Source organism: Lissotriton helveticus, chromosome 3_2 (assembly GCF_964261635.1).
Source record: "Lissotriton helveticus chromosome 3_2, aLisHel1.1, whole genome shotgun sequence".
In the NCBI taxonomy this organism is placed as follows: domain Eukaryota; kingdom Metazoa; phylum Chordata; class Amphibia; order Caudata; family Salamandridae; genus Lissotriton; species Lissotriton helveticus.
The window spans coordinates 21955537-21979049 of record NC_136062.1 but is presented as its reverse complement, the minus strand read 5'-3'; the positions used below and the strand labels follow the sequence as shown (position 1 = coordinate 21979049).

Here is a 23513-nt window from a genome sequence, read left to right as displayed (position 1 = left end):
GTCCGTTGTTGAGTCGTCCACAGTCCCTGCACCGTGTAGTGGAGCACATGGGCTCCCCACCCTTGGAGAGATGCGTCCGTAGTCAGGATAATCTGTGGCACAGGCTCTTGGAACGGTCGTCCCTTGCAAAGGTTGTGTGGATTCCACCAATGCAGAGAGTTGTATGCCCGACCGGTCACCAACACTAGGTCTGTCAGTTGTCCCTGAGCTTGTGTCCACTGATTTGCTAAGCATTCCTGGAGCGGACGCATATGCAACCGTGCGTGTGGGACTATGAAGATGCAGGAGGCCATCATGCCTATCAACTGCATGAACACTCTCGCTGGTAGTGAGAGTTGCGGTCTGAACCTTTGGATCAGCGACTGAATGTTGTCGATCCTGACCGGGTTTGGCTGAACCATAGCAGTCAGGGTATTTATTGTAGCGCCCAGATACTGCCGCACGTGTGCTGGCTGAAGGTGCGACTTTGGGTAGTTTAGTGAGAACCCCAGACTGTGAAGAAGGTGAATGGTGTGGGACATGTCCGCGGCGCACTTCCGTTCTGACTTTGCCTGAACGAGCCAGTCATCTAGGTAAGGGTAGACATGTATGTTCTGTCTCCTGAGGTGCGCCGCAACTGTCGCCAGACACTTTGTAAACACTCTGGGGGCAGTGGTTACTCCGAAGGGTAGGACTTTGAACTGATAATGCCTGTTGTGGATTGTGAACCTGAGGTATTTTCTGTGGGATGGGTGGAGTGGTATGTGGAAATAAGCATCCTTGAGGTCCAAGGTTGCTAGGAAGTCCCCTTGGTTTAGCAGGGGAAGAATTTGTTGCAGTGTAAGCATGTGAAAATGTTCTGACAGTATATACAGGTTGAGGGGGCGTAGATCCAGGATGGGCCTGAGGGATCCGTCCTTCTTTGGGATAAGGAAGTACAGGGAATAGACCCCTGTGCCTTCCTCCTCCACTGGTACGAGCTCGATTGCGCCTTTTTGCAGCATCACTACTACTTCTTGCTGCAATAAGTGCAAGTGCTCTGCCGACATAGGACGTTGCCTTGGGGGAATGTTGGGTGGAGTGGAGGTTAACTCCAGACAATAACCGTACTGGATAAGCTGTCTTACCCACCTGTCTGTGGTGATGGACGTCCAGACTGGCAGGAACTGCTGGAGTCTCCCCCCGACAGGTGTTGGATGGTCGGGGGGCAGTGACAGAGAGTCACTGTTTGTTGGCGGCAGAGGAACGGGGGTTGTTGTTCCCTCTGCCTCTGCATTGGAACCATTACCTCTGTAACCCCGTCTATTTTGTTTGGGGTACGAGGATTGTGCGCCACCTTTCGTGAACTGTGTTTGTTGACCCAAGTGTCCTCTGGTAACACCTGGTGCACCTGAGCGACGAAAAGTGCTCCCCCTGAACTGTTGAGACTGAAGCGCCCCCATGGACTTAGCTGTCTCATTGTCCTTTTTAATTTTCTCGAGGGTGGTGTCCACATCTGGGCCAAACAGTCTGTCAGCATTAACGGGCTGGTTGAGTATTGTTGTTTGAATGTCAGGCTTAAAGCCTGATATGCGAAGCCATGCTTGGCGCCTTAACATGACGCTAGTGTTAATCGCCCTAGCCGCTGTATCAGCCACATCAAGTGCACACTTTATTGCTGCGTTTGAAATGAGCTTTCCCTCTTGTATGAGCATTTCTGCTCCCTCCTGAAACTGGTCGGGTAGGTGTTGAAGGAGCTGTTCTAGGGTGTCGTAATGCGCCCTATCATAACGCGCCAATAGTGCCTGAGTGTTTGATATACGCCAGATATTGGCAGCCTGCGCAGCCACCCTTTTGCCCCCTGCCTCAAGCACTTTCGACTCCTTGTCTGGGGGAGGAGCTTCACCCGTTGTCTGGGAGTTCGCCCTTTTGCGGGCATTGGCGACGACCAGAGAGTCCAGAGGCAACTGTCCCCGAATATATGCAGGGTCCCCAGGTGCCGGCCTGTATTTCTTTTCGATACGTGGGTTCACCACTCTCGCCCTGGTAGGTTCTTTAAAGATCTCTGGGGCATGCTTAAGGACACCTTTTAGCATAGGAAGGGTTTTAACCGTTCTTTCTGAGACAGAAAAAGTGTCAAACAAGAAATCTTCTTCCACTGGGTCAGCATGCATGTCTACATTATGATTTGCAGCTGCCCGCTCTATTAAGGCATTGAATGCCGCGGAATCCTCAGTTGGGGATGTACGTGCACCAAAAACCTGTGGGTCCTGTACCACCTGATGGCCTCCCTGGTCACCAGTGTCGTCATATGAGTCCTGATGGACATCAGGGTCATTATTGTCCGGGAAAGTGTACTGGTCATTTTGGTCATCCTCCTCTCCCCCTGACTGGTTTGGAGAAGGTGATGGACTCCTCCTTGGTGGAGGCTGAATAGGTTCCACAAGTGCAGGAATGTCCTGTACTGGCCTTTTCTTTTTTAGAGGAATGACATATGATTGTAGTGGTTGGGAAGTGATCTTTCTTTTATAGAGAGTCAATTTCCCTGTTTCGGCATCGATGTAACGCTCAGATTCTTCTTCTGAGGCTTGATGTCGATCCGGCCGGCCACTTTGCGTCGAAGGTTCCAACGTTTCCGTGATCTTTGGCACCGATTTGGGTGCAAACGCCTTCGGTGCCACCTTCGGCGGCAGGGTGTAGAGAAGCTTGCTCGAAGGCTTCGCAGGCACGTCCACTGGTTTCGGAGCCGACGGCGTGTGGGACGTCGACGACGAAGACTTCTCCTGAATACGTTTGAGGGAGTCAGCGACTGGCTTTGTGAAGGAAGGCGAGGGTTTGGCAACCGACGCCGTATGTCCGGTACCATCGGAGGCCTTCGGCGTTGAAGCGGTGGCCGCCGATGCATCGTCAGTTGGGACGGTCCTTGCCTCCGTTACAGGCTTAGTCGCCGGTGCCGTTTTAGTGGATTTAACCGGCGCAACCGTGACCGACACCTGATGGACGACCTTCTTCGAGGACGGGTCCTTGGGCACCTTCTGCGGCGCTGTCGACTCGACAGCCTTCTTCGACTTCGGAGGGCCGGAGGGCGACGGAGTCAATGAGGTAGCAGGCTTCGTCAGTTTTGACGGGACGTCGGCCATTTTAGGTGTTGTCGAAGCCGTAGGTTTCGGTTTCGTTTTTGATGGGACGTCGGCCATCTTAGGTGCCGTCGAATCCGATGCTTTCGGTTTCGGTTTCGATACGCGCAATGGCGTCTCCGCTGTTGTGTCCGTGGCCGGGCCAGAAGGCGGGGCCGGGGAGAGCGGTGCAGGGTCGTGGGTAAGGCCGAGTGGCGATCCCGTGACCTGAGCCTGAATTATGTAACTTTCAGGGCATAGCTCCTCCTCCGAGCTATCTTCCGCGGCCCCATAGACTTCTTCGTCGTCCCCTACCTCCTCGACGTATTCAAGGTCTTGGCTTTGTTCCTCGACTTGTTCCTCGGGATCGGGATCGGCCTCAACCTCCGTCGACGGGGGTGAAATCTGAAGATGATGGCTTCGGCCTTCTTCTGCGGGGTCGTCGAATATGTCGTCGGGTGCCGGAGCCGCTCGCCGGGCCTCGAGGCGCGCCGCGCGCCGAAGCTTGAGCGTTTTCTTTGACCTGAACTTTGAGCAGGCCATGCAGTTGTCCTCGTTGTGGTCCGTCGAGAGGCATTTGTTACAGACTGGATGCACGTCGATATGTGGATATTTAGATCCACAGACAGGGCAGAACTTGAACGGGCTCCGCTCCATGTTAAGGTCGTCGGGGTCTTGCTGCGACGAGAGGGCCTCGATGACCGAAGAGTTACTTGACTCCGCAGAAATCCGACTCAAAGAGTGAGACGATGCTCGAGACCGCACGCTAACAATACCGACGCAGGTAACTAAGGCCTTTTGGCCTTAAGTAGTAAGTTTTTTTCGATTCCGACAAGGAGTCGTCGAAATCACATCCGAACCCAATGGCGGAAAAAAACAATCTGGGGATGGAGTCGATGCCCATGCGCACTGTAGTCCAGGGGAGGAGCCACCTATCTCGTGATACATCGAAGACTCTTCCAGGACAACCATGTGCAATCATCCGGACCCAACACTAGGCGGCGATCTATGCTAAAGATATGAATTTAGCAGCCCACATGCCTCGAACCCAGAAACGGAAGGAGTGGGAGAGGCAGAAAAGCATAGGCAAATATCTTTGACCAATTGATCCATAGGGTATTGCCTTTGGAGATAGGATGTGGGAACCTGGAGGTGAAGTTTGGGCATTTTGCGTTATCCACTGGGGCAAACAGATCTATTTCTGTGAATCCCCATTTTTGAAAGTATGGAGGGAGAACTTGGGGATGATGTTCCCACTCGTGTATCTGCTGTCTCCTTCTGCTGAGGAGATCTGCAATTTGATTGTGGACTCTTGGAAGTGTTCTGCCAGAAAACAAATTTTGGGATGAATTGCCCAGTTCCAGATGGTCTGAGAGAGGCATGACAGCTTCAGAGAGTGTCCTTCCCTTGTTTTTGTATATAGTACATAGCTGTCATGTTGTCCGTGCAGACTAGGACAACTTTTACTATGAGATGAGACTGAAAAGCTTTGAGTTCTAGAAATACTGCTAGAAGCTCTAGATAGTTGATATGGAGATGTTTGTGCTTGTTGTCCCAGAGACCCTGAATTTTGTAATTGTGGAGATGAGTACCCCAACCTGTGAGAGATGCATCTGCTGTTAGCATGATCGGTGGAATAGGGTCGTTGAAAAGCTGCCCTTTTGATAAGGTTCTGGGTTCCACCACTGTAGAGAGAAATTGGTGCGTCTGTCTACCAGCACTAGATCTGTTAGTTGACCCTGTGACTGATTCCACCAACGTGCTAAGCATTCTTGTAGCGGGTGCATGTGTAGTCTTGTATGAGACAATATTGCAATGCATGAGGCCATCATGCCTAGCAGTTGCATAAAGGTTTTGGCTGGCAAGGTTTGATTGGCTTGAAACTGTAGTAACAGTTTGAATGTTGCGAATTCTGGTTGTACAGGGAGAAGCTAGAGCCATGTGAGTGTTGAGAGTCTCTCCCAGATAAGATTGTATTTGTAAAGGCTGTTGATATGACTTTTGTATGTTGACAGTGAAGCCCAATTGATGCAGTAGGTTTAGCATGGTCTGAGTGTGTTTTAAACACTTTCGATGTGTGTTGGCTTTGATGAGCCAGTCATCTAAGTAGAGGAATACGTGGATTTGTTGACTTCCGAGATGAGCTGTCACTACTGCTAGACATTTGATAAACACTCTGGGAGCTGCAGTTACTCTGAATGGGAGTACTTAGAACTGATAGTGTTTGCCTGCTATCAGAAAACTGAAATATTTCTGATGAGCTGGATGGGTTGGAATGTGGAAGTATCCATCTTTTAAGTCCAGTGTGGACATAAAATCAAGTTGCTGTAGAAGTGGAAGCACTTGTTGAAGCGTTACCCTATGGAAATGTTCTGACAGTATGTACTGGTTTAACTGTCTGAGACTCAAAATTGGGCTCAAGGAGCCGTCCTTCTTGGGTATTAGAAAGTAGAGAAAGTAAACCCCTGAACCTTGGTACTGTAAAGGATCTGGTTCTATGGCTCCTGTTTCTAAGAGAGATTGCACCTCTTATTTGAGTAACTGTAAGTGGTCTGACGACAGTTTGTGACTGCGAAGTGGAATATTTGGAGGATTGGTGGTAAGCTCCAGCCAATAACCATGTTGGATAAGATCTATCACCCATTTGTCAGATGGTATGGATTTCCAACTGGGAAGAAACTGTTGAAGGTTTCCCCCGACAGGTTTTAAATAATCAGGGGGGGTGTGGGCAAGTCAGTGTTTGGAATTGTTTCCTCTATAAAAAAATCTAGAGGGTTAGAGGATTGGTTGTTGCCTTTGCAAAAGGAAGCATTTAGGTCTGAGGATGCGGTTTTGGACCCTCAGTGAAAGGATCGACAAAAGGAGCCTCTATATGATGGGGATTAGAGCGCTCCCATGAACTTTGCTACTTCTGTGTCCTTTTTCATTTTTTCGAAAGCCTGATCAACTTGAGGACCAAACAAGTGTTGTTTATCAAAAGGGGTGTTTAAAATGACCTCCTGAACTTCAGGTTTAAACCCTGAAATCTTGAGCCATTGATGCCTTCTGAAGAGAATGTTAGTATTTATCTCCCTAGCAGCAGCATCTAGAGCACATCCGATGGGAGAGTTAGAAATGAATTTGCCCTCCTGAACTAACTCTTGTGCTTTGCTTTTGTGTTCCTCTGGGAGATATTGGAGCAATTGCTCCATCTCATCATAGTGTGCCCTGCCGTACCTAGCTAGCTAGTAGGCCCTGCGTGCTTGCAATGAGCCAGTGGTTAGCAGCTTGAGTGGCTACTCTCTTCCCCGAGGCATCTATAAGTTTAGATTCCATGTCCTTGTCTGGGGGAGGTGCATCACTAGAGATTTGTGAATACGCTTTTTTGCGAGCATTGGACACTACTAGGGAGTCAAGAGGTAATTGTCCTTTGATAAACACAGGATCAGATGGGGAAGGTTTATATTTTTTATTGACTCTGGGGGTTAAAATAAATGCTTGCACAGAGTCTTTGAAGATGTCATCTGCATGCCTCATCATGCCCTTTAGCATAGTGAGTGTTTGACTTGACCTGTATGTAGCCCCAAGTGTTTCAAATAAAAAGTCTTCTTCTTAGGACTCTATGTAAGGCCACCCCATGATACTCTGCTGCTCTAGCAATAAGTTCTTGATAAGCCACATTAACATCTAGTGGTGATGGCTTTATGGGGTAAAGGTCTGGGTCAGTATCCCCTGGAGGGTCAATGGTGTGTAATCATTCAATGGGTCCAGAGGCAAATGAGTGTCTTCTTCATCAATATCATCCCCTGTAGGCTGTGTATGTGGCGATCCCTAAAGTGTTATGTGTAAGGGACTTTGAATTGGTAAATCTGGAGACTATGGTGGGGGAGGGGATTGCAGGGTAGGATAAACCAGGCTGGTAGCCATGTCCTTTTTCTTTTTTCAGAGGGATTATTTCTGCAGGGTCCTCTGAAAGAAGTTTGTGTTTGACTGATGTTTTGGCAGAAATCTGTCCTGTATCAGGATGGATATAAATCTTCTTCTGTTTAGGATCTAAATTTGCTTGGAAAGGCTGTCCTTTGATTTCGGTGCTGAAATAGGTTTGCTTTTGGAGCGGAAGGTCTCAACTCCGAAGCATGTTTTTGTTTCGAAGCAGAGGGTTTCGGCTCCAAACCAGATTTGTAATAGGAAGCAAAGTGTTTCGGCTCCAAACCAGATCTGTCCTTCGAACCGGAGGGTTTCGGATCCGAAGGTGATTTTGGCCGATTTGATCATGAGCCGGAAGGCTTGACGATTTGTTTCAGTGACAAGCCAGAAGGCAGGGCGTCGGCAACTTTGTCTCGGTGCCGACCTTGCCAGAAGGCAGAGGTGATGCTGTAGCCTTAGTTTTTTTGGAAAAGGTTTTTGGGGGCAAGGGGTCTTTAATACTCATGGCACCATGTCACAAAGTCTGAATCCGACTCTGGGACAGAGAAAGCCTCTTCTTTTTCTGCCGCTTCAACCTCTTCATGCTCAGATTCTTCACTGAAAATATCCGGAGTGTGTTGAATGCTTTGGTGTTTCATTTTTCTTTGTCGAGCCTGACGATCACGCAGAGTTTTCTTCAACCGAAACAACTTACAGGCGTCGCAGTCGTCTTCCTTGTGCTCCGGTGAGAGGCACAAGTTACAAACTTGATGTAGGTCGGTGTGAGGGTTCTTGGCAAGGCACAGAGGACAGAATTGGAATGGAGTTCGTTCCATCCACGGAAGGCTGGACCAGCATAGCTAGGCCCGAGGGCTGCCCTGATATTTCAGACTGAAGTTAGGGTAGATAGAGCACCAAGGGGAACCCATAGAATGGTTTCGAACTGGGGCACAGCAATGCATGTCCAAACTCGATGGCAGAAAAAAACAACCTAACAATGGAGTGAATGCCCATGTGCACTATCACCGAAAGGAGTCACCTTACCTCGTGACTGGAAAGACTTTTTCTAAGAAAAACAACTTGCAAACATCAGGACCCAACACTAGATGCCTGGAGTATGCAAAGCATGTGTACCTACAGCACACGTGCCTTGAACATATATTTCGTGAACACCTGTTCAGGTTCATAATTCAACTAACAACGAGATAACTAATTGAGAACTGGACCTTTCACCATTTATTTACAAAATCACACCATGTTTATTTTTTAAACATGGTGAAGCTGGACCTGAAATAAAAATTCGCTATGAATGCATGCCCTATCAGCTTAAAATAATTACTAATTTGGATTGCAGTCATTGTTTCAATAGCGTGTAAGAGAATACATTATGATAATTAATTGCCACTATACAAGAAACCCACGACAAGCAAAACCGATTTGATTTTAAAAAGCCCCTCAGCTGTATCTTGACTTTTGCCTTTAGCAAAATATTCTGACTGAACACTTTATTTGTTGGAAAATATTTAAACATTACAAGTTTGAACATGGTATCACAAACCTTGCTGCAACTGAGATCTCCATTGGCTCCGGTGTGTGATACATCTCTAAAAGTCTTCATATTGATATCTGGTAATGGAGATCCAGTTTCTGTCTCGGATTTAGGATGTAAGCTTCGGTTTTCATTTTTGTCTTGTTCTTTGTTTTCTTTTTCTATAACGTCATTTTGCTTTCTCTCTGCTTCCTCCTGTTCCCTTCTAGCTTGTTCTTTTTTTGCTTCCTCTTCTATTGCTAGAACTTGCATTTTCTTAATTTCCCTTTCTCTCATTTCAAGTTCCTCCTTTGCATTTTGTTCTGCATGTTCTCTCTTGAGCTTTTCTTTCTGTTCTTCTTGAATTTTATCCATGCGTTCTTTATCCAGGTTACCTTTTTCTTGCAATTTCCCAGATTTTTCATCCTCCCTCACATGAACCTTTGGGTCAAATGGTGGCTTTTTTGCTCGATCAGGAATAACTCTTCCATTCTGCATAGACTGTTTGTCAGTGTCTTTGGGTTCACCTTTTATTTCATTACCGGCAACCTTCATTGAAGGCTTCTTAGTACGATCAACCTGGAACGGACAAATAATGAATTAGGAATGTCAGATTTTGAGATGTAAAGACAACATAAGGGTCCCTAAAGAATGAATGGGAAAAGGATAACATCCAAAGGTTGTAGAGAAACTCAAGTACATTTTAAAAGCTAAGAGAGAAGGGGAACCATACACATTAAATACTCTGAAATCACCAAGAAAGGCTACAGGTTGTTTTGATTTCTTATTTACACAAAGATGTATCTTCCAGCTTACGGGGTACAAACCATGGCGGCTGTGGGCCATTAACACTTAGCCATTCTGTTGTCAGAGGTAAAAGGACATTATGTATAATGGGTGAATTATTTAGCATGCAATGGTTACCCTGGGATTTAGATAGTATTGTACTGCAATTAGAAGACAAAATGAATCTATTTGACTACACCAAAGGCATCAAGTAGAACAGTTACAGTTTATTCACGTGTCTGGACCACAGGTAAATACACTTAATAAACTAAATTTACAGTAAGATTTATTATAATGGCTATTCTTTACCTACAGGCAAAGGAAGGGCTATGGGAATACAATTAAAGATGTACATATAAATCCTGAAAAATAAGTTGCTCATGTTTCGTAACAATAATTTTAGTGTTTACTATATCTTCAATCAGATTCTTCAAGGTTTAAGATACTCTAGGTTTTCAACAATACCTTCAGCCACCTGTAAACGGAAAATGCTATAAATCCATCATCTCATAAGTAACATAGGGCTGTTCAATAACTGTTTCACCCTTGTCTTGTGTACAGTCTTTTCGGGTGAGGAAAACTAATGAAAGTAGGTAAATGTGTAGGAAAGTGCCCCTTTTTTTGACATGGTCACCCGCAGGCTTTGCCTGATATTTTATGCACTTTTGACTGAAGTGCACTGGGTTCCTGCTAACTAGGTCCCCAGTGCAAGTGCGTGTTTTTTTCCATAAGACAAGGTAACTGCTCAATTGCTCACCAATTAGCACCTCTGTAAGTCCCTGGTTCCCCTGGTACCTAGTGCTTGGCTACTAAAGAGGGTCCCTAAGGGCTGCAGCACGTAACAAGCCACTCTCAGGAACCTACCACCAAACTCATGCAGACTGCCATGGCAGGCTGCCTAAAATGGTGCAAATAAATATGAAAACACAACAATGGCACAGTGTGCCATGTCCACAGACACCGCAGGCAATATATGAAGTTCAGCCCTACAGCAGGCCTTATAGCCCTAAGGCAGGGTGGATTATATTACATGTGAGGACATATCTGCATGAGCAAATATGTCCCTGTTCTGTCTAGTTCAATTACTAGAGAGTACAAGTGAAAAGGGAAGCCATCTTAAGTATATGTACTAGGCACAGGTCATTACGAATTCCCCAACTACATTGTGACTTCACTGAAACCTATGGTGCTTGGTATCAAATACTTTGTCCTAATACATTCATACTGATGTCAGTAGTGGATTTATTAAGATATGCACCCAGACTCTTAGTGTGCTGGCTGACTGGTATCATCTAGCCTGTCACCACAGACAATTGTCTGACCCCTTGGAGGTCAGAGCCAACGTTCTCAGAGGTCAGAAACAATGCCTGCTTGGGCAGGAGGTGTTTACTCCTCCAGCTGAATGGCTAGTGAATCTGCATACCAAGGCCAGAGGCTTCAAAGCATCTGCCGCCTTCAATTTGCCCTGGCTTTCCAGAGGCCTGGGAGATGCTAACCCCTGCCCTGTAGTAGCTCAACTGGCGCCAGGACAGGCAAAAACATTGAATTGCAAGTAGGCATGTTACACCACCATGCTAATGTCCCCCCTAAGGTGGGCTGCTTGATGTGCTCCACAACGGAAGGATTCCACCATCTCATTTGTTGACCCTGTGTTCAAATGTCTAACACTACCCTATGATAAGTCTAAACTGTTCGCCCACACCACCACAAAAGAGAGCTTTGGGGATTATTTATTTAAGCCCAGTAAACGAATAAAGGTTGTCTTGACTTTCTACATAGTCTACCTTATTTTGGTACACAACATAAAAAAACAGCTTCTTACAATATGTTCTTCTACGTTGTACTTATTTCTGCAGATTATCATCCCTGACAGATTGATACCAATATGGTCGCATAAGCAGGCTAGCCAGAGAAATGCAACGGGTGTGTTCTAGACATAGACATTTTTTAACTCCATCTTGCCAAGTGTTAATTTCTTGCATCATACTGTAGGCCTTTAGTGAACTTATGGAGCAAAATATGGCTGGCACTCCCACTGAGACTGCAGACATCTCTGTTTTGCCTCTTGTGAGACGGTTTCCAGTGCCATCACGAGGATCCTCATTGGATATTGCAATGTAAAGTTTAATAAAGAGCCTAACCCCTCTGAATGTTGTTCATCTCGGTTTACTATTTTAGTCTCAACAAATCCAACGTGTTAATCTTCGAAGGTTTTAATGACAGAGGACGTGCAGTTGCTCTGTACCATGACAGGTGAACAAGTGGAAAAAATATAACTAGTAATATCAGATGAATTGGTGAACCCACTTTAAGAAGAACCAATGGTCACACTCCAAGAATGGCTTTGTTTGACAAAAAATGTTTATATGGTAGCTCTCCCCCATCCTCCTCGCCAACAGTACGCGTTGGCAGGTGGAAACCAGAATTCAAGCTGTCGGAAATGAGAAAACACTGTGCATGGATGTGTGCAATACACTCAGACTTACTGGACTAGCACATCCCACAAAAGTATACCTCCATGGGCCACACTGCAGAACATGTATATCCCTCATAGGACGTGGTGGCTATAACAAAGTCCTTGCTTGTTTGTGGCAAACTCCAGCACTTTCTAACCCTTACCAAAGCCACATGGCCACATCGCACATATATGTGACAGTGCTGCACAATGGAGGAACCTAAGGGACAGATGGCAATAGGGAAAGGCTGACCGAAAGAAAATGAGTGAGCTTTCTTTAATGATCTAGATCCAGCCTGCCCATTATGGAATTTAGATTGAGAGGTGGTCCAATTTGTACTGAACAATTTTGTCATCCAATATAGTAAAGAGGGTTGGAAGAAGGAGAGGAGATTAAGAGGGGGGAGGGGGGTTTCATGTGTAAAGGAGACACACCTGGTGAGTTATGGGTTTAAATAGACATAGTGAATAAAAAGAAATCTATAGCGTCTGGACTATAGTTCTATGCTCTAGTGAAGGTCTGAACTTAAGTGGCACTGTGGAATTAATTAAATCTATCCCTAATCCCCAATGAGTTGTTAGACCCTACTCAATCGGGCTCTAGAGCCACCGAATCTGCACTTCTCCTATCGGAAGAAATATTGAAACAGAATGCAGACAAGGGTCAGACTTCGGCTCTGATATTACTTGACCTGAGTGCAGCCTTTGACACGATGTCACATGACCTACTAATCCATAGGCTTCAGGAGGCCGGAATCAGACGCAATGCCCTAAAATGGTACAGCTCCTTCCTAGAGGACAGATCGTTTCAAGTTACACTTAAATCCTTTGTGTCGGAACAGTTCCATTCTACAAAAGAGGTCCTCTCAGGGCTCTATTCTGAGCCCCACTGTATTTAATATATACATGAAACCCCTGGCTGACATCATTATAAGGCATACGATTCAATTGATGTCAGATGCTGACCAGACCCTCCAGGATATCGCGATTTCGCGATTTGCAAAAAAATCGCGAAATCGGCCTAATGCCGCAAATCCCGCGATATTTGCCCAAACGCCCGCGAAATCCGCCGTTTTGCCAGCCATTCCAGGATTTCGCGGGAGAACAGGAGAAGAGAAGCGGCAGTGGAGCAGCGGACACCCAGCAGGAAGACCAAGGAAACCAACCAGGGGGAGAGATAAGCCAGCGGACACGACGAACGCCTCTTCTCAAGCCCCCAGCCCAGCCCGGGAAGGAACACGGCAGCGCGACGACTCGGAGACCAGGGGAGGGAGCGGCACTGGCAAGCAGGAGACAGCCGGCAACAGGTACAGTCCTTCCTTCCTTCACGCTATGGGGGCCCGCTGCACACGGGGCACGCGGCGGGCCCCGGGGGCCATAAATCTTTTTTTTTGTATATTCCTGTGGGGGCCCGCCGCACACGGGGCACGCGGCGGGCCCCGGGGGCCATAAATCTTTTTTTGTATATTCCTGTGGGGGCCCGCCGCACACGGGGCACGCGGCGGGCCCCGGGGGCCATAAATCTTTTTTTTGTATATTCCTGTGGGGGCCTGCCGCACACGGGGCACGCAGCGGGCCCCGGGGGGCATAAATCTTTTTTTGTATATTTCTGTGGGGGCCGGCCGCACACGGGGCACGCGGCGGGCCCCGGGGGCCATAAATCTTTTTTTTGTATATTCCTGTGGGGGCCTGCCGCACACGGGGCACGCGGCGGGCCCCGGGGGCCATAAATCTTTTTTTGTATATTCCTGTGGAGGCCCACCGCACACGGGGCACGCGGTTTGGATGATCGACAATCGCTTAAAACTGAACGCTAACAAAACTGAGATCTTACTGGTTATAAGAACTCCCTCTATTTGGAAATCAGCCTGGTGGTCACTGTGTCTAGGAGAACCCCGAGCTCCAAAACTCAAGGCAAAGGACTTGGGAATAATCTTCGATTCAAAATTAATTTTTGAAGACCAAATCAGGAAAACGGCAGGGCAATCCTTTGGCACCCTTGAGATTGTGAGAAAAATCCTTGATCTAATTCCCACCAGATCGCGCAAAACCATAGTTCATGCACTTATCACCTCCCAACTGGACTAAGGGAATGTACTTTACCTAGGCGTCCCGAAAAGGAGTCTCACACTGCTACAATAAGATCAGAATGCAGCCGCTAGACTAATTCTTAGAATCTCCTGAATAGATTGTCAGCTTCCAGAGCCCTTAACTTGTTATTGGCTTCCAGTTACGAAAATAATCCGCTTCAAGCGTTATGCATATGTTGCAGCAGTTTAAATAAACCGGGCCCCAGCTACCTTCACTCCTTAGTTCAAAAATAGGTTCCTACTCACAATCTCAGATCCTCTGATGCCAATCTAGCAATTATGCCTAAGGTCAGGAGGGCTAGAATGGGAGCTGAATCTTTTGCCTATATAGCGCCCAAACTTTGGAACTCTCTTCCTATGGTTCTCAGAGACTCCCACTCGGAAACTGACTTTAGGACGAAATTGAAAACATGGATCTTTGGCAACGACTTTAAAATTTCATTAATTCTGTTTAGGGCATTCCCTTTTGATATTGAAGAATCTTTACTATTTTCTTCTCCAATGAGAATTTAGAGTCCAGAGCGGCGACACCGTCTGGTGTAATCATACGCTTTATAAATTCTCTTATTATTAGTAATTACCAAAATTAATTTACTCAAATCGGACGGTCTACTCAACACAATTTTTTTGCTTTAGTCCCCATCTCAAGACAACAGTATATGGAAATAAGCCTGCATTCAATAAAACCATTTTTTGTGCAGATATGAAAAAGTGCAGCCTTGCAATAAAATCTTAATTAAAAAAATCTTTTAAAACTTTTTAAGAATGTACATATATACAATAACACAATCTTTAATTTTTAGGAGATAGAAGCAAGGATAAAATGTCACTCGCTTAAAATACATTATAATGCCTAAAACAGGAATCTAAATATGCTGCACATTACTGTCCAAGACAGGTACATGTAAAAATAATAAGATTTAAATCCTGCATTCCTTTGTTACAGAGTGGACATGTGTGTTGATCATAGGGGATACCACTTCAAGCTCCTAGTACTGCCATAATTGATCATCTTTCTGCTATCAGTAAAAAGATAGTTCTTTTAATGTGATGATCAGAGACCATCAGTAAATTTGATTGTACTTTCCCTACTATGGCCATTAGTCAGTATATTGTTGCAACTTTTCAAAGTAATAATAATTCTTTCTTTATTCAGAAACGTAAGTGACCATAAAAGATACAAGCAAACATTACAAACTAGAAAAGACACGTCATAGTTTAAAATAATAATTAGATCTATTGCACAACCCGTTTTTAAAAAGTTGAGAGTGAATCAAGCAACCTCACAGATTCATAAACAGTACACAATGTAAATCTAAAAGGTACTGCATAGGCCACGCCAAACACAATTCAATTGGGTCCAGAAATCCTAGATCTGTTAGCGGCCCGCAGAAAGCTTGTCACTGCACCTAGGGTAAAAGCATTTGGCAACAGCTGTAAATACAAGAGTGCCACTTTGGCCAAAACTTCAGATTCTTTAAAAGGGGACAGAGGCATTGCCTTCTTGGCAAGGAAAATAATTTACACAATCGTACAAAGTGTAACCTGTCCTGTGGATATCTAGTATCGCAACCACAGAGTGCTCTTTGATTTGGAGGTAAAAAACCTTCTGGGGATGCTAAAATAAAATACAGATAATTAAATCTAAAACGAGTGAGGGAGAAAAGAGAATGTTGCATACCCAGGACTGACTTTAACATATGATAAGCCATCACTGAAGGTTCTCTTAGCTCAATAGTTTCGCGATGAGCAGAAGAATCTTTACGATACAAGTCATTTATAATGTTAACATCCCAGGGGCTTATAGTATCATGTGCAAGAACAATATCTGGCCTCCCTAGAGCATGAAAAGACTCCTTTACATGACGTACCCAGTGGATTTTGTTACCATGCTCCAGAGAAAGGCAGTCTGAGAGAATCAAACAATTTAGATCAGGGACCTCCTCAACACCCTCTCTTCTTTACAGAAACCTGGACAAACGCCTCCTCCACCCCGACATCGCCACCGCCATCCCCAATGGATACAAGATCCAAAGGAAGGACCGTCCAGGAGGAGGACTCGTCCTCGTGCACAAGAGCTCCCTCCGATTCTCCACCTTCACCACGAATGACTCTTTTCCCATCACAAACACCTTCACTTCCAGAACCAGACCAGCCCTAGAACCACACTCCGCTGCACCCTTGCCTTCAGACCCCCTGGACACTGCGCTTCGTTTACCACTACCGTCGCTGACCTCATCGCACCCCACGCCATCGCCTCCATGGACTACATACTCGAAGACCTGAACTTCCACCTCAACAACCCCAGCGACCCCAACTCCACCACCCTTCTGAATAACCTCGCCAACATCGGACTGAAACAGCTCGTCACCATGCCCACCCACAGGGCAAGACACACCCTCGACCCCATCTTCGCAGGAGGTAACAACATCCACTGCAGCTACACCACGCCTCCAGGAGAAATGGTACTTTATTTTATCAAAAATATAATCATAAAAGCAGGACATGCATACCATACATATACAAGATTGAGAGATTAAAATGACCAAAAAGTGATAAGACTGCGAATTTTAAAACCACATTGTCTTTCAGCGTGTCAGAAGAGGTTTTAAAAAAGGCTTACAACAAACCAAACAACATCCCCCTTTAAAAGGATAGAAAGCAAAAAGCTATTCTATGCTGAATAAGATTATATCTTTTCAATGTCTTTGCGTTCAAACGGAGTAAGAACTTACGAGATGAACTAGTACATGCGAAAGACCCGACCACAATGAGGGATGACCAGATCACCCTTTGGAACACCCAGAGACCTACAGGACACTATGCCTATGGAAACTGTGTCGCTTGCCCCTTCACTTTAACAACAAAAGAAGTTGATATTGGCACTAAACCTCCATGGAAGCTGAACATTTTTTCTAACTGTAATACGGAAAACGTGGTATATCTCTTGATATGCCCATGTAACCTGAAATATGTAGGCATGCCCACCCGTAAAATAAAGACCCGAATAAATGAACATTACAGCACAATAAGGTGTAAAAAAAACAATACTAAGCTTACCAAACACTTCCTGGAATGCAATCATGAAGACACTGATCTCAAGTGGGTAGTCCTTGAAGTAATAAAGAAACAAAAGATGGACTTGACAAAACCACTACACATCAGAGAACAGAGGTGGGCAAATTGCCTCCGCACATGGAGCAAAGGACTCAATTATGAAATACCGTGGCTACAACTTGCACTGTGAACTAGACTACATAAGCCTTTACCACTAAATAACAAATATAAATTCCACCTTTCCACTCACATACATAGATATATAATTGGCACCTACATATTCTTAGGGTTTACCAGCAGCCCATGTCACTATAAGAGTGGGCCTGTTATTTGACCTAAACCTCAGTGCCCCTGCAGCGCACTATGAGGTACCCAGTGGACCTGGCTTAGTAAAACTTGGAAAAATCTGGGTTTTATATGTCCCAGTATAAGAGCACCCCAGATGCACTAATACTTGTTTACATGAGTTACATACTCAGAAAACCGGGCATTAGGTAACATCCAACTACGGGATTCCTTAAATTATACACATATCCCCATTTGCTTAGCTGCCGACCTCAATCCAGAAAAAATTCCTCGGGGATGACTAAAAAGTATTTTAATTACTGCCCCGTATTACGTTATTATCACCGGTAAACGAATAATTTCGTCACTTAGCGCATGCGCGTATCAGTGCATGCTATTGTTTTTCACGACTTTGCCCGTGCACATGCTTCACTCTGTGACTCTTTTCGCGCATGAGCAAGTCACAAAAATACGTCCTCCCATTAACACGGGTCGAGAGCACAGACAGCGCCTTTGGAAACGCACGCTGCGTAATCGCACAGGTAGTAATGGTCGGAAGTATATGACCGGAAAGACCTTGTAAGGAGAGTCAGGCAACAAGGCAGGTCTTTACATAGCGGTTCGCTAGACACCGGATGGCCCACACCAGCTCCCAATTAGTATCATTAGGCACCAATTAAATCAAATTAACTCACGCTGGCTCACTATAAAATCGCCTGGTAAAACCACTCAGTCCACATCGAGGAAGCGGACGCATACAGGTGGAGCAGTGGAGAGCAGATCACCAAGAGTATGAACGCGGGAGAGAGTGGAACGCGGGAGAGAGAGGGAATCATTTTTAGGTACTGGCTTATGAAATAGAAAGAACTTTAAGTTCTTCTGAAATGGCAACATCATGTAAATACATAGCATGTTTTTCTTTTCTCTTCTCCGCATTTTGAATTTCAGTCTAGCTCTGGACCAAAGGGGTCTCTAGTTCCTTTTCTAGGGTAAGCAAAGACAAATATAATGTCCTATTAATAGTGCGCAGATGTATGAGAAAAACGTTTCTTTGCACGTATAGCCTATCACATAGAGTGCTTTGTGTATAAGGTTATGTTTTCTTTTATCTTTGTGCAATGTTTTCGCTACACATTTTAATATCTCATTTCAGGCTTTAGAAACCAAGGCCATCTTGCAGTGGAGTGTGTTTTTACTTCACCCCACACAGTGGATTTCCTTCTACCATAGTTTGGTGAGAGTGGAGCCCTTAATTACTTCCACCTAGGTCCTGAGGAATGCCACGGACCCAACTGGGCCACCAGGCAGAAACATGTTGACCCTTTGATATCGGTGGGGGACTGTTATATACCCAACACACCGACCACATTTTTAAAACACCATACAGATGCCAGCAATATTAAAATTAATGTGACATCTGTAATGGATTTTTAACTAACTATTTCTTTATGTGGGCCCCCACTTAGTTTAGAAGTGCATCCCTGTCGGCAGGTGTATGCCCGCCCTCTACCAAACCAAGTTTTTAGAGGGCGAGGACTGGTCAACGATGAAGCATGACACCAGGTGGTATGTGAGACCAGTCCTTCACTTTCTGTGAGATGCCTGCACTCACGAACTGAAAAATAATTGCACTTAGACCCTTTGCACTAGGAACAGCTCTGTTGTGTTTAAACATCGAATAACACTCCCATGTAGGGGAAAACCAGGACCTTTGCTAGTGTATGCCGGCCAGCTTTAAAGAATTTCTACCTAAGACCCCGGGGACCTGCAATTTGGACATAAGACTTAGTAAAATTAACTGACAAATCCAACCTGTCCATAAAAGCAACAAACCCATCTATTAAAACCTGCATGCCCGGAGCCGTATGGGTCATGAGCACCGCTTTGTCTGCATAAAGTAAAACTGGCAAAGATCTCCTGCCCACTCATGGGGAATCCAACTGGAGAGCTAAAAGGGCAGCTTCTAGACCATTGATATACGTCATGAATAAAAAAGGGGATAAGATACAGCCTTGATGTACTTCCCCGAGTGCAGTTAAGATGCCTGGTGAGGCCCCACTCCTGAGAAAATCTAACTGCTTCCGTCTTATGAGCATGAAGAGACATGAGTAGTGACACAATGGGGGGTCTACTCCCAAGGAAATCAATATGTTCCACAGCTTGCTTTAATTAACTTAATCAAAAGCGGACGTAAGGTCCATAAAAGCTAAAAACAAAGCACTCTGTAGAGTCCCTGTATATTTGTTTATTTTAAGATTAAGTAGTTGACATGCCTGGACGAAAGCCAAATTGGACATCCTATAAGATCTGATTATCATTAACCCACAAAGAGAGTCTAGATAAAAGAACCCGACCCAACACCTGGACTACGGCACCAATAAGGGAAATCGAGCGGTAAGATTGCAGATTATTTTTGTCCTCCTTTTTGAAAATTAGTATGATAGCAGCAGTGGACCAGTAGGGTAATGTCCCTTTCTGGGCTGCCGCATTTAATACTTGGGTCAAAATTGGGACCCACACATCAATTTCACGAAAAAGATTTGGTGGGATCCCATCTGGCCGGTGCCTTATTCTGCAACAACTACTCAATGCTCGAGTATACCTCGTCCAGTGAAAAGCTAACTGTTGTAACAATGCAGCTGGGGAGTAAATCTGTCCGGGGCTCATCCGGAAGTCCTGCATTATAAACAGTTTCAAAATGGGAAGCCCGCTGATCTGGGGTGAAATGAAGACAAACAATAGGTCTAACTGGCTCCGCAAAGCAGGGGCTATTAATAGTCTTCCAAAAGAGTGTTGAATCCCTTAAAAAGCCTGCTTTAATTAAATCCTCCCATGCCGGTTTCTGTAGTTGGATCCTACAAACTTTCAGGGCCCCTTTATAGAGCGCCGGAAAGGAGACACCATGGCCTTGTCCCGGAGCTCCTGTTTCAAAGCTTCCTTCAGCAACCTTAGGGCCCATGAACACTTGGAATCAAACCATGAAGGGGAAGTCGGGCCGCGTCCCGCTGCCTGTGCAGATTAAAGGCCAGAAACTCCCTGGGAGATGGAGGCAAACGAGCTTAAGACTTCCTCGTTGGGGATTAAGGGATCCAAGCATATACACATCTCCTGCTGGCAGGTGGAAAAGAGGCTGTGATTAAAGGCCTTGACATCTATTAGAGACCATCGTAGATGCCTACTCTGGTCCGTGGGGATTAAAAGTGCCTGGGACTCTCGGGGCCCATCAGGTGATTCCCCACCCCTATCATAGAAAGTGTCTAGGGATTGTGATTGCTAAAGGGGCTATGTTCTATGTTAAAAGAAGCAGATAACCCACCCAAGGGAGATGTCACAAAGATAAAATCTATAATAGTGGCAGAACCTCGCCCTTTGTATATCGGCGGCATTGGAAGACTAGACCTGGTAAAATCTAAAGTGAATACCAGGTTATGAATATGCAAAAAAGTATTTAACTACTCCCCTTCCGTGGTGTGCTGCATGTGCAGATCATCTGATACCAGACAGGGCTGTGCCTTAGACAGACCATTTTAAAAGTATGGGCAGAAGTGGCAATTAAAATCCCCCACCATCATGAGGTTCACATGCTCAAAACCCTCCCCCTTTAGGGAGTCTAAGACATAATTTAAAGCGTCACCCTGTTTGCATTATACAAATGTATTATTACCAGTGGGAACGCTCACCCTATGCACAATTCTATGCTCTGAAACACCTGGGAATCCCACTTCATAAATTTCACATAGACGGGAACGTAGGGCTTTTGGGGAGGTCCAGCATACATGCCCCAAGTATACAACCAACAAAAAAGAGCATGCTGTTCCTCAAAGGTGAACATCCCGTCGGGATGGGTAGGTTTTAAGCATATGGACGCCAGCTACTGGACACTGAGCCTGCTGGTGTTTTAGCCCGCCGGGTACTGTTGAGGCGTGGCGATATTAAGCAAATAGAATTTCTTCATAGGCTGATGGGTACCTAACCTTCAGTGATTTCAACACGTGGTAGGTAGATGATTCACGTAGACCACGGTGTGTAGGGAGTTTTTTGATAATTTTTGGTCCTGATGAATTGCCATAGACCCTGTGGGGCTGTCGAGGCAAGAAACCTGTTGACCCAATTGAGCAGAGCGCTACATTTTTCCAATTCATTAAGTTAGACAAGGCCACCTCATTTTGTTTTTAATCCGTAGGAGCCAAATGAATTAAATTATTTTTGGTTCACCTAACCCGTTTTAACTCTCGCCTGATCCCACACTTTTCACTCACACCTACACATTTCTAGGCCCCTCACCCACACCACAACAAACAGCAAGGAACAAAAGATCTCCGCCAAAGAGCCCCTCATTGGGTGCCTGTTGGGTATTGCAGCGACAACCCAACGAGGAGCAGGCCCAATGATGAAGCCTGACACCTAGCTGGCTGTGTGAGGGCCCTAGTTCCGAAGGAAGGACATCACCCTTTCCCACTTCCACCCCCCCCCCCCCCCCACGGACTCATACCTTGGATTCTGGGTGTTGTGGAGTGTTATTTTTTCCTACTTGCATTCATATACCTCTCTCATACCTCTCTCTTCTTTTTTTAATTCCATTTAATTTTGTTCACCTTTGAGGAACAGCAATCCCACTTCATAATCATAAGGAGTTACAAAACTCAAGATCTACAAAAATGATGAGGCCCCCACTTGCTCTGCCCATATTCGATTCTGCCGCAGGGCAGAAAACGGTTTTATACCGTTCCAAGAAGAATTTATTCTTTGACTCCCACATCTCTTGTAAACAAATAATATTAAATGACCTGATTAACAATAACCAGCTCCCATCAGTGAACTTGGATGACAAACCCGACACATTCCATGAGATCAATCTTAATTCGGTTCCAGGCTTAGGATTAGACCTCGGAAGAGGTAAAAAGAAAAAAGGGGCGAGTGAAGAGTACCCCGAAAATGGGAACTGCCTAAAGAGGTCTCACAAGAAGGACTATCTGGCAAAAACTCAATTGGGCTTGTAGCCGGTAAAACACCGGCCACCTCTGGGCACTGACGATAAGGACCCAAGTGATGAGGCGACAGGGTAAGTGTCACCTTTACCTTGTGAAGTCAATTCAAATCATTAAGGTTCGCTAGGGGAGCATATGGATTTGTGAATGGCTGAAGCAGCCCTACTCTACCTTCATCATACCCGCCATCATTTGATGCTCCACCCTTAGATTCCTCAGCGTGTGTCTATAAAAAAAAAAACACAGCTGGAGTAATTAGATGCATGAGCCTGGGAAAAATAATTTGGAAGCTCCATGAAAATATTCCGTGCCAACTCTGGGTTTCAAACTGAGATAATAATGCAATCTCCACCAAAGAGTTTCCTTGCGGGCTTTATCCAGGCAACCCTTCAGGATATCTTGATGGGTCCTAACAATGTAACCAGAGTATAGGGCTAACCGTTGTGTAACTTTATTGATCGATTGATCAGTGTATTCCCCCTTGTAAATAGACAATCCTGGTACCCCACACAATAAAACAGTGTTGGGGAACATGCCGGGGGAGATCAATCACTAGGAGCTGGGAGGCCTTATGTATTTGCTCGCCTGCACGGGGGGTCTACCATATGTGGGGCCAAAGTGGACCAATCAGCATGGGCAATACCATCTACACTATTACGAGGTATCCTGGGTCCTAAAGGGGTAGTCAGAGCCAAAACCACCTTGGACTTTGAGAAGTTGTTTGCATGCAAATTACTACCACTGCTCATGGAATTATCTATGGACACAGCCTCAGCTGTGGGTAGGAGCTATGGAGGTGAATACTGAGGGGACTTGACCAGAGAAGTAAAAAAAACTGTCTATTTTACTTAACAAGACCCTAGAGGCTGTCTCCAAATTGTCCAGGCTGATCCAAAGAGGGGATAAGTCAGTAAAAGTCATCGTAATTGTGAGAAACTGGCTCTATATATACACTGGACCAGAATAAGGTACAGTGAGTATAGAGTCCACCAACCCCAGAGGTATAACAGAGGTTAAAGCCTGGTATGACCTTTCTCTCCAAAGTGGTAGCTTGGTCGAGCAGTAAGGCAGTACCAGAGGACAGTGTAAAGCATGTGTTGTACACACTCAGTCAGCAAAAGGTTTCACACACTCAAAGACTGAACTCCAGGCCAATTGTTTTTATATCAAAGATATAGTTGTTTTATTTCTAGAACCAACAGGTATCAAAATATACTGTTCTCAATATGAGAGGTCTCAGGTAAGTACTTTGCAGAAAGGCAATAAACTTCGTAAACACAATAGGTACAGGGGTTGCAGTAGGCAACACAATTCTACACACAATTTAGCATTGGGTTCAATGGATTGTCTTGTATAAACACAGTT

The 23513-nt window shown here is 45.4% G+C and overlaps 1 protein-coding gene across 1 annotated transcript in view; it reads right to left on the bottom strand.

Moving 5' to 3' along the window:
- Nucleotides 1-23513, bottom strand: part of USP8 (ubiquitin specific peptidase 8) — a 627337-nt gene that overhangs the window by 321589 nt on the left and 282235 nt on the right. The window contains exon 10 of the mRNA XM_078684757.1: nucleotides 8518-9066. Coding sequence (XP_078540883.1) covers nucleotides 8518-9066 — 549 coding nt within the window. The remainder of the gene's footprint in view (nucleotides 1-8517; nucleotides 9067-23513) is intronic.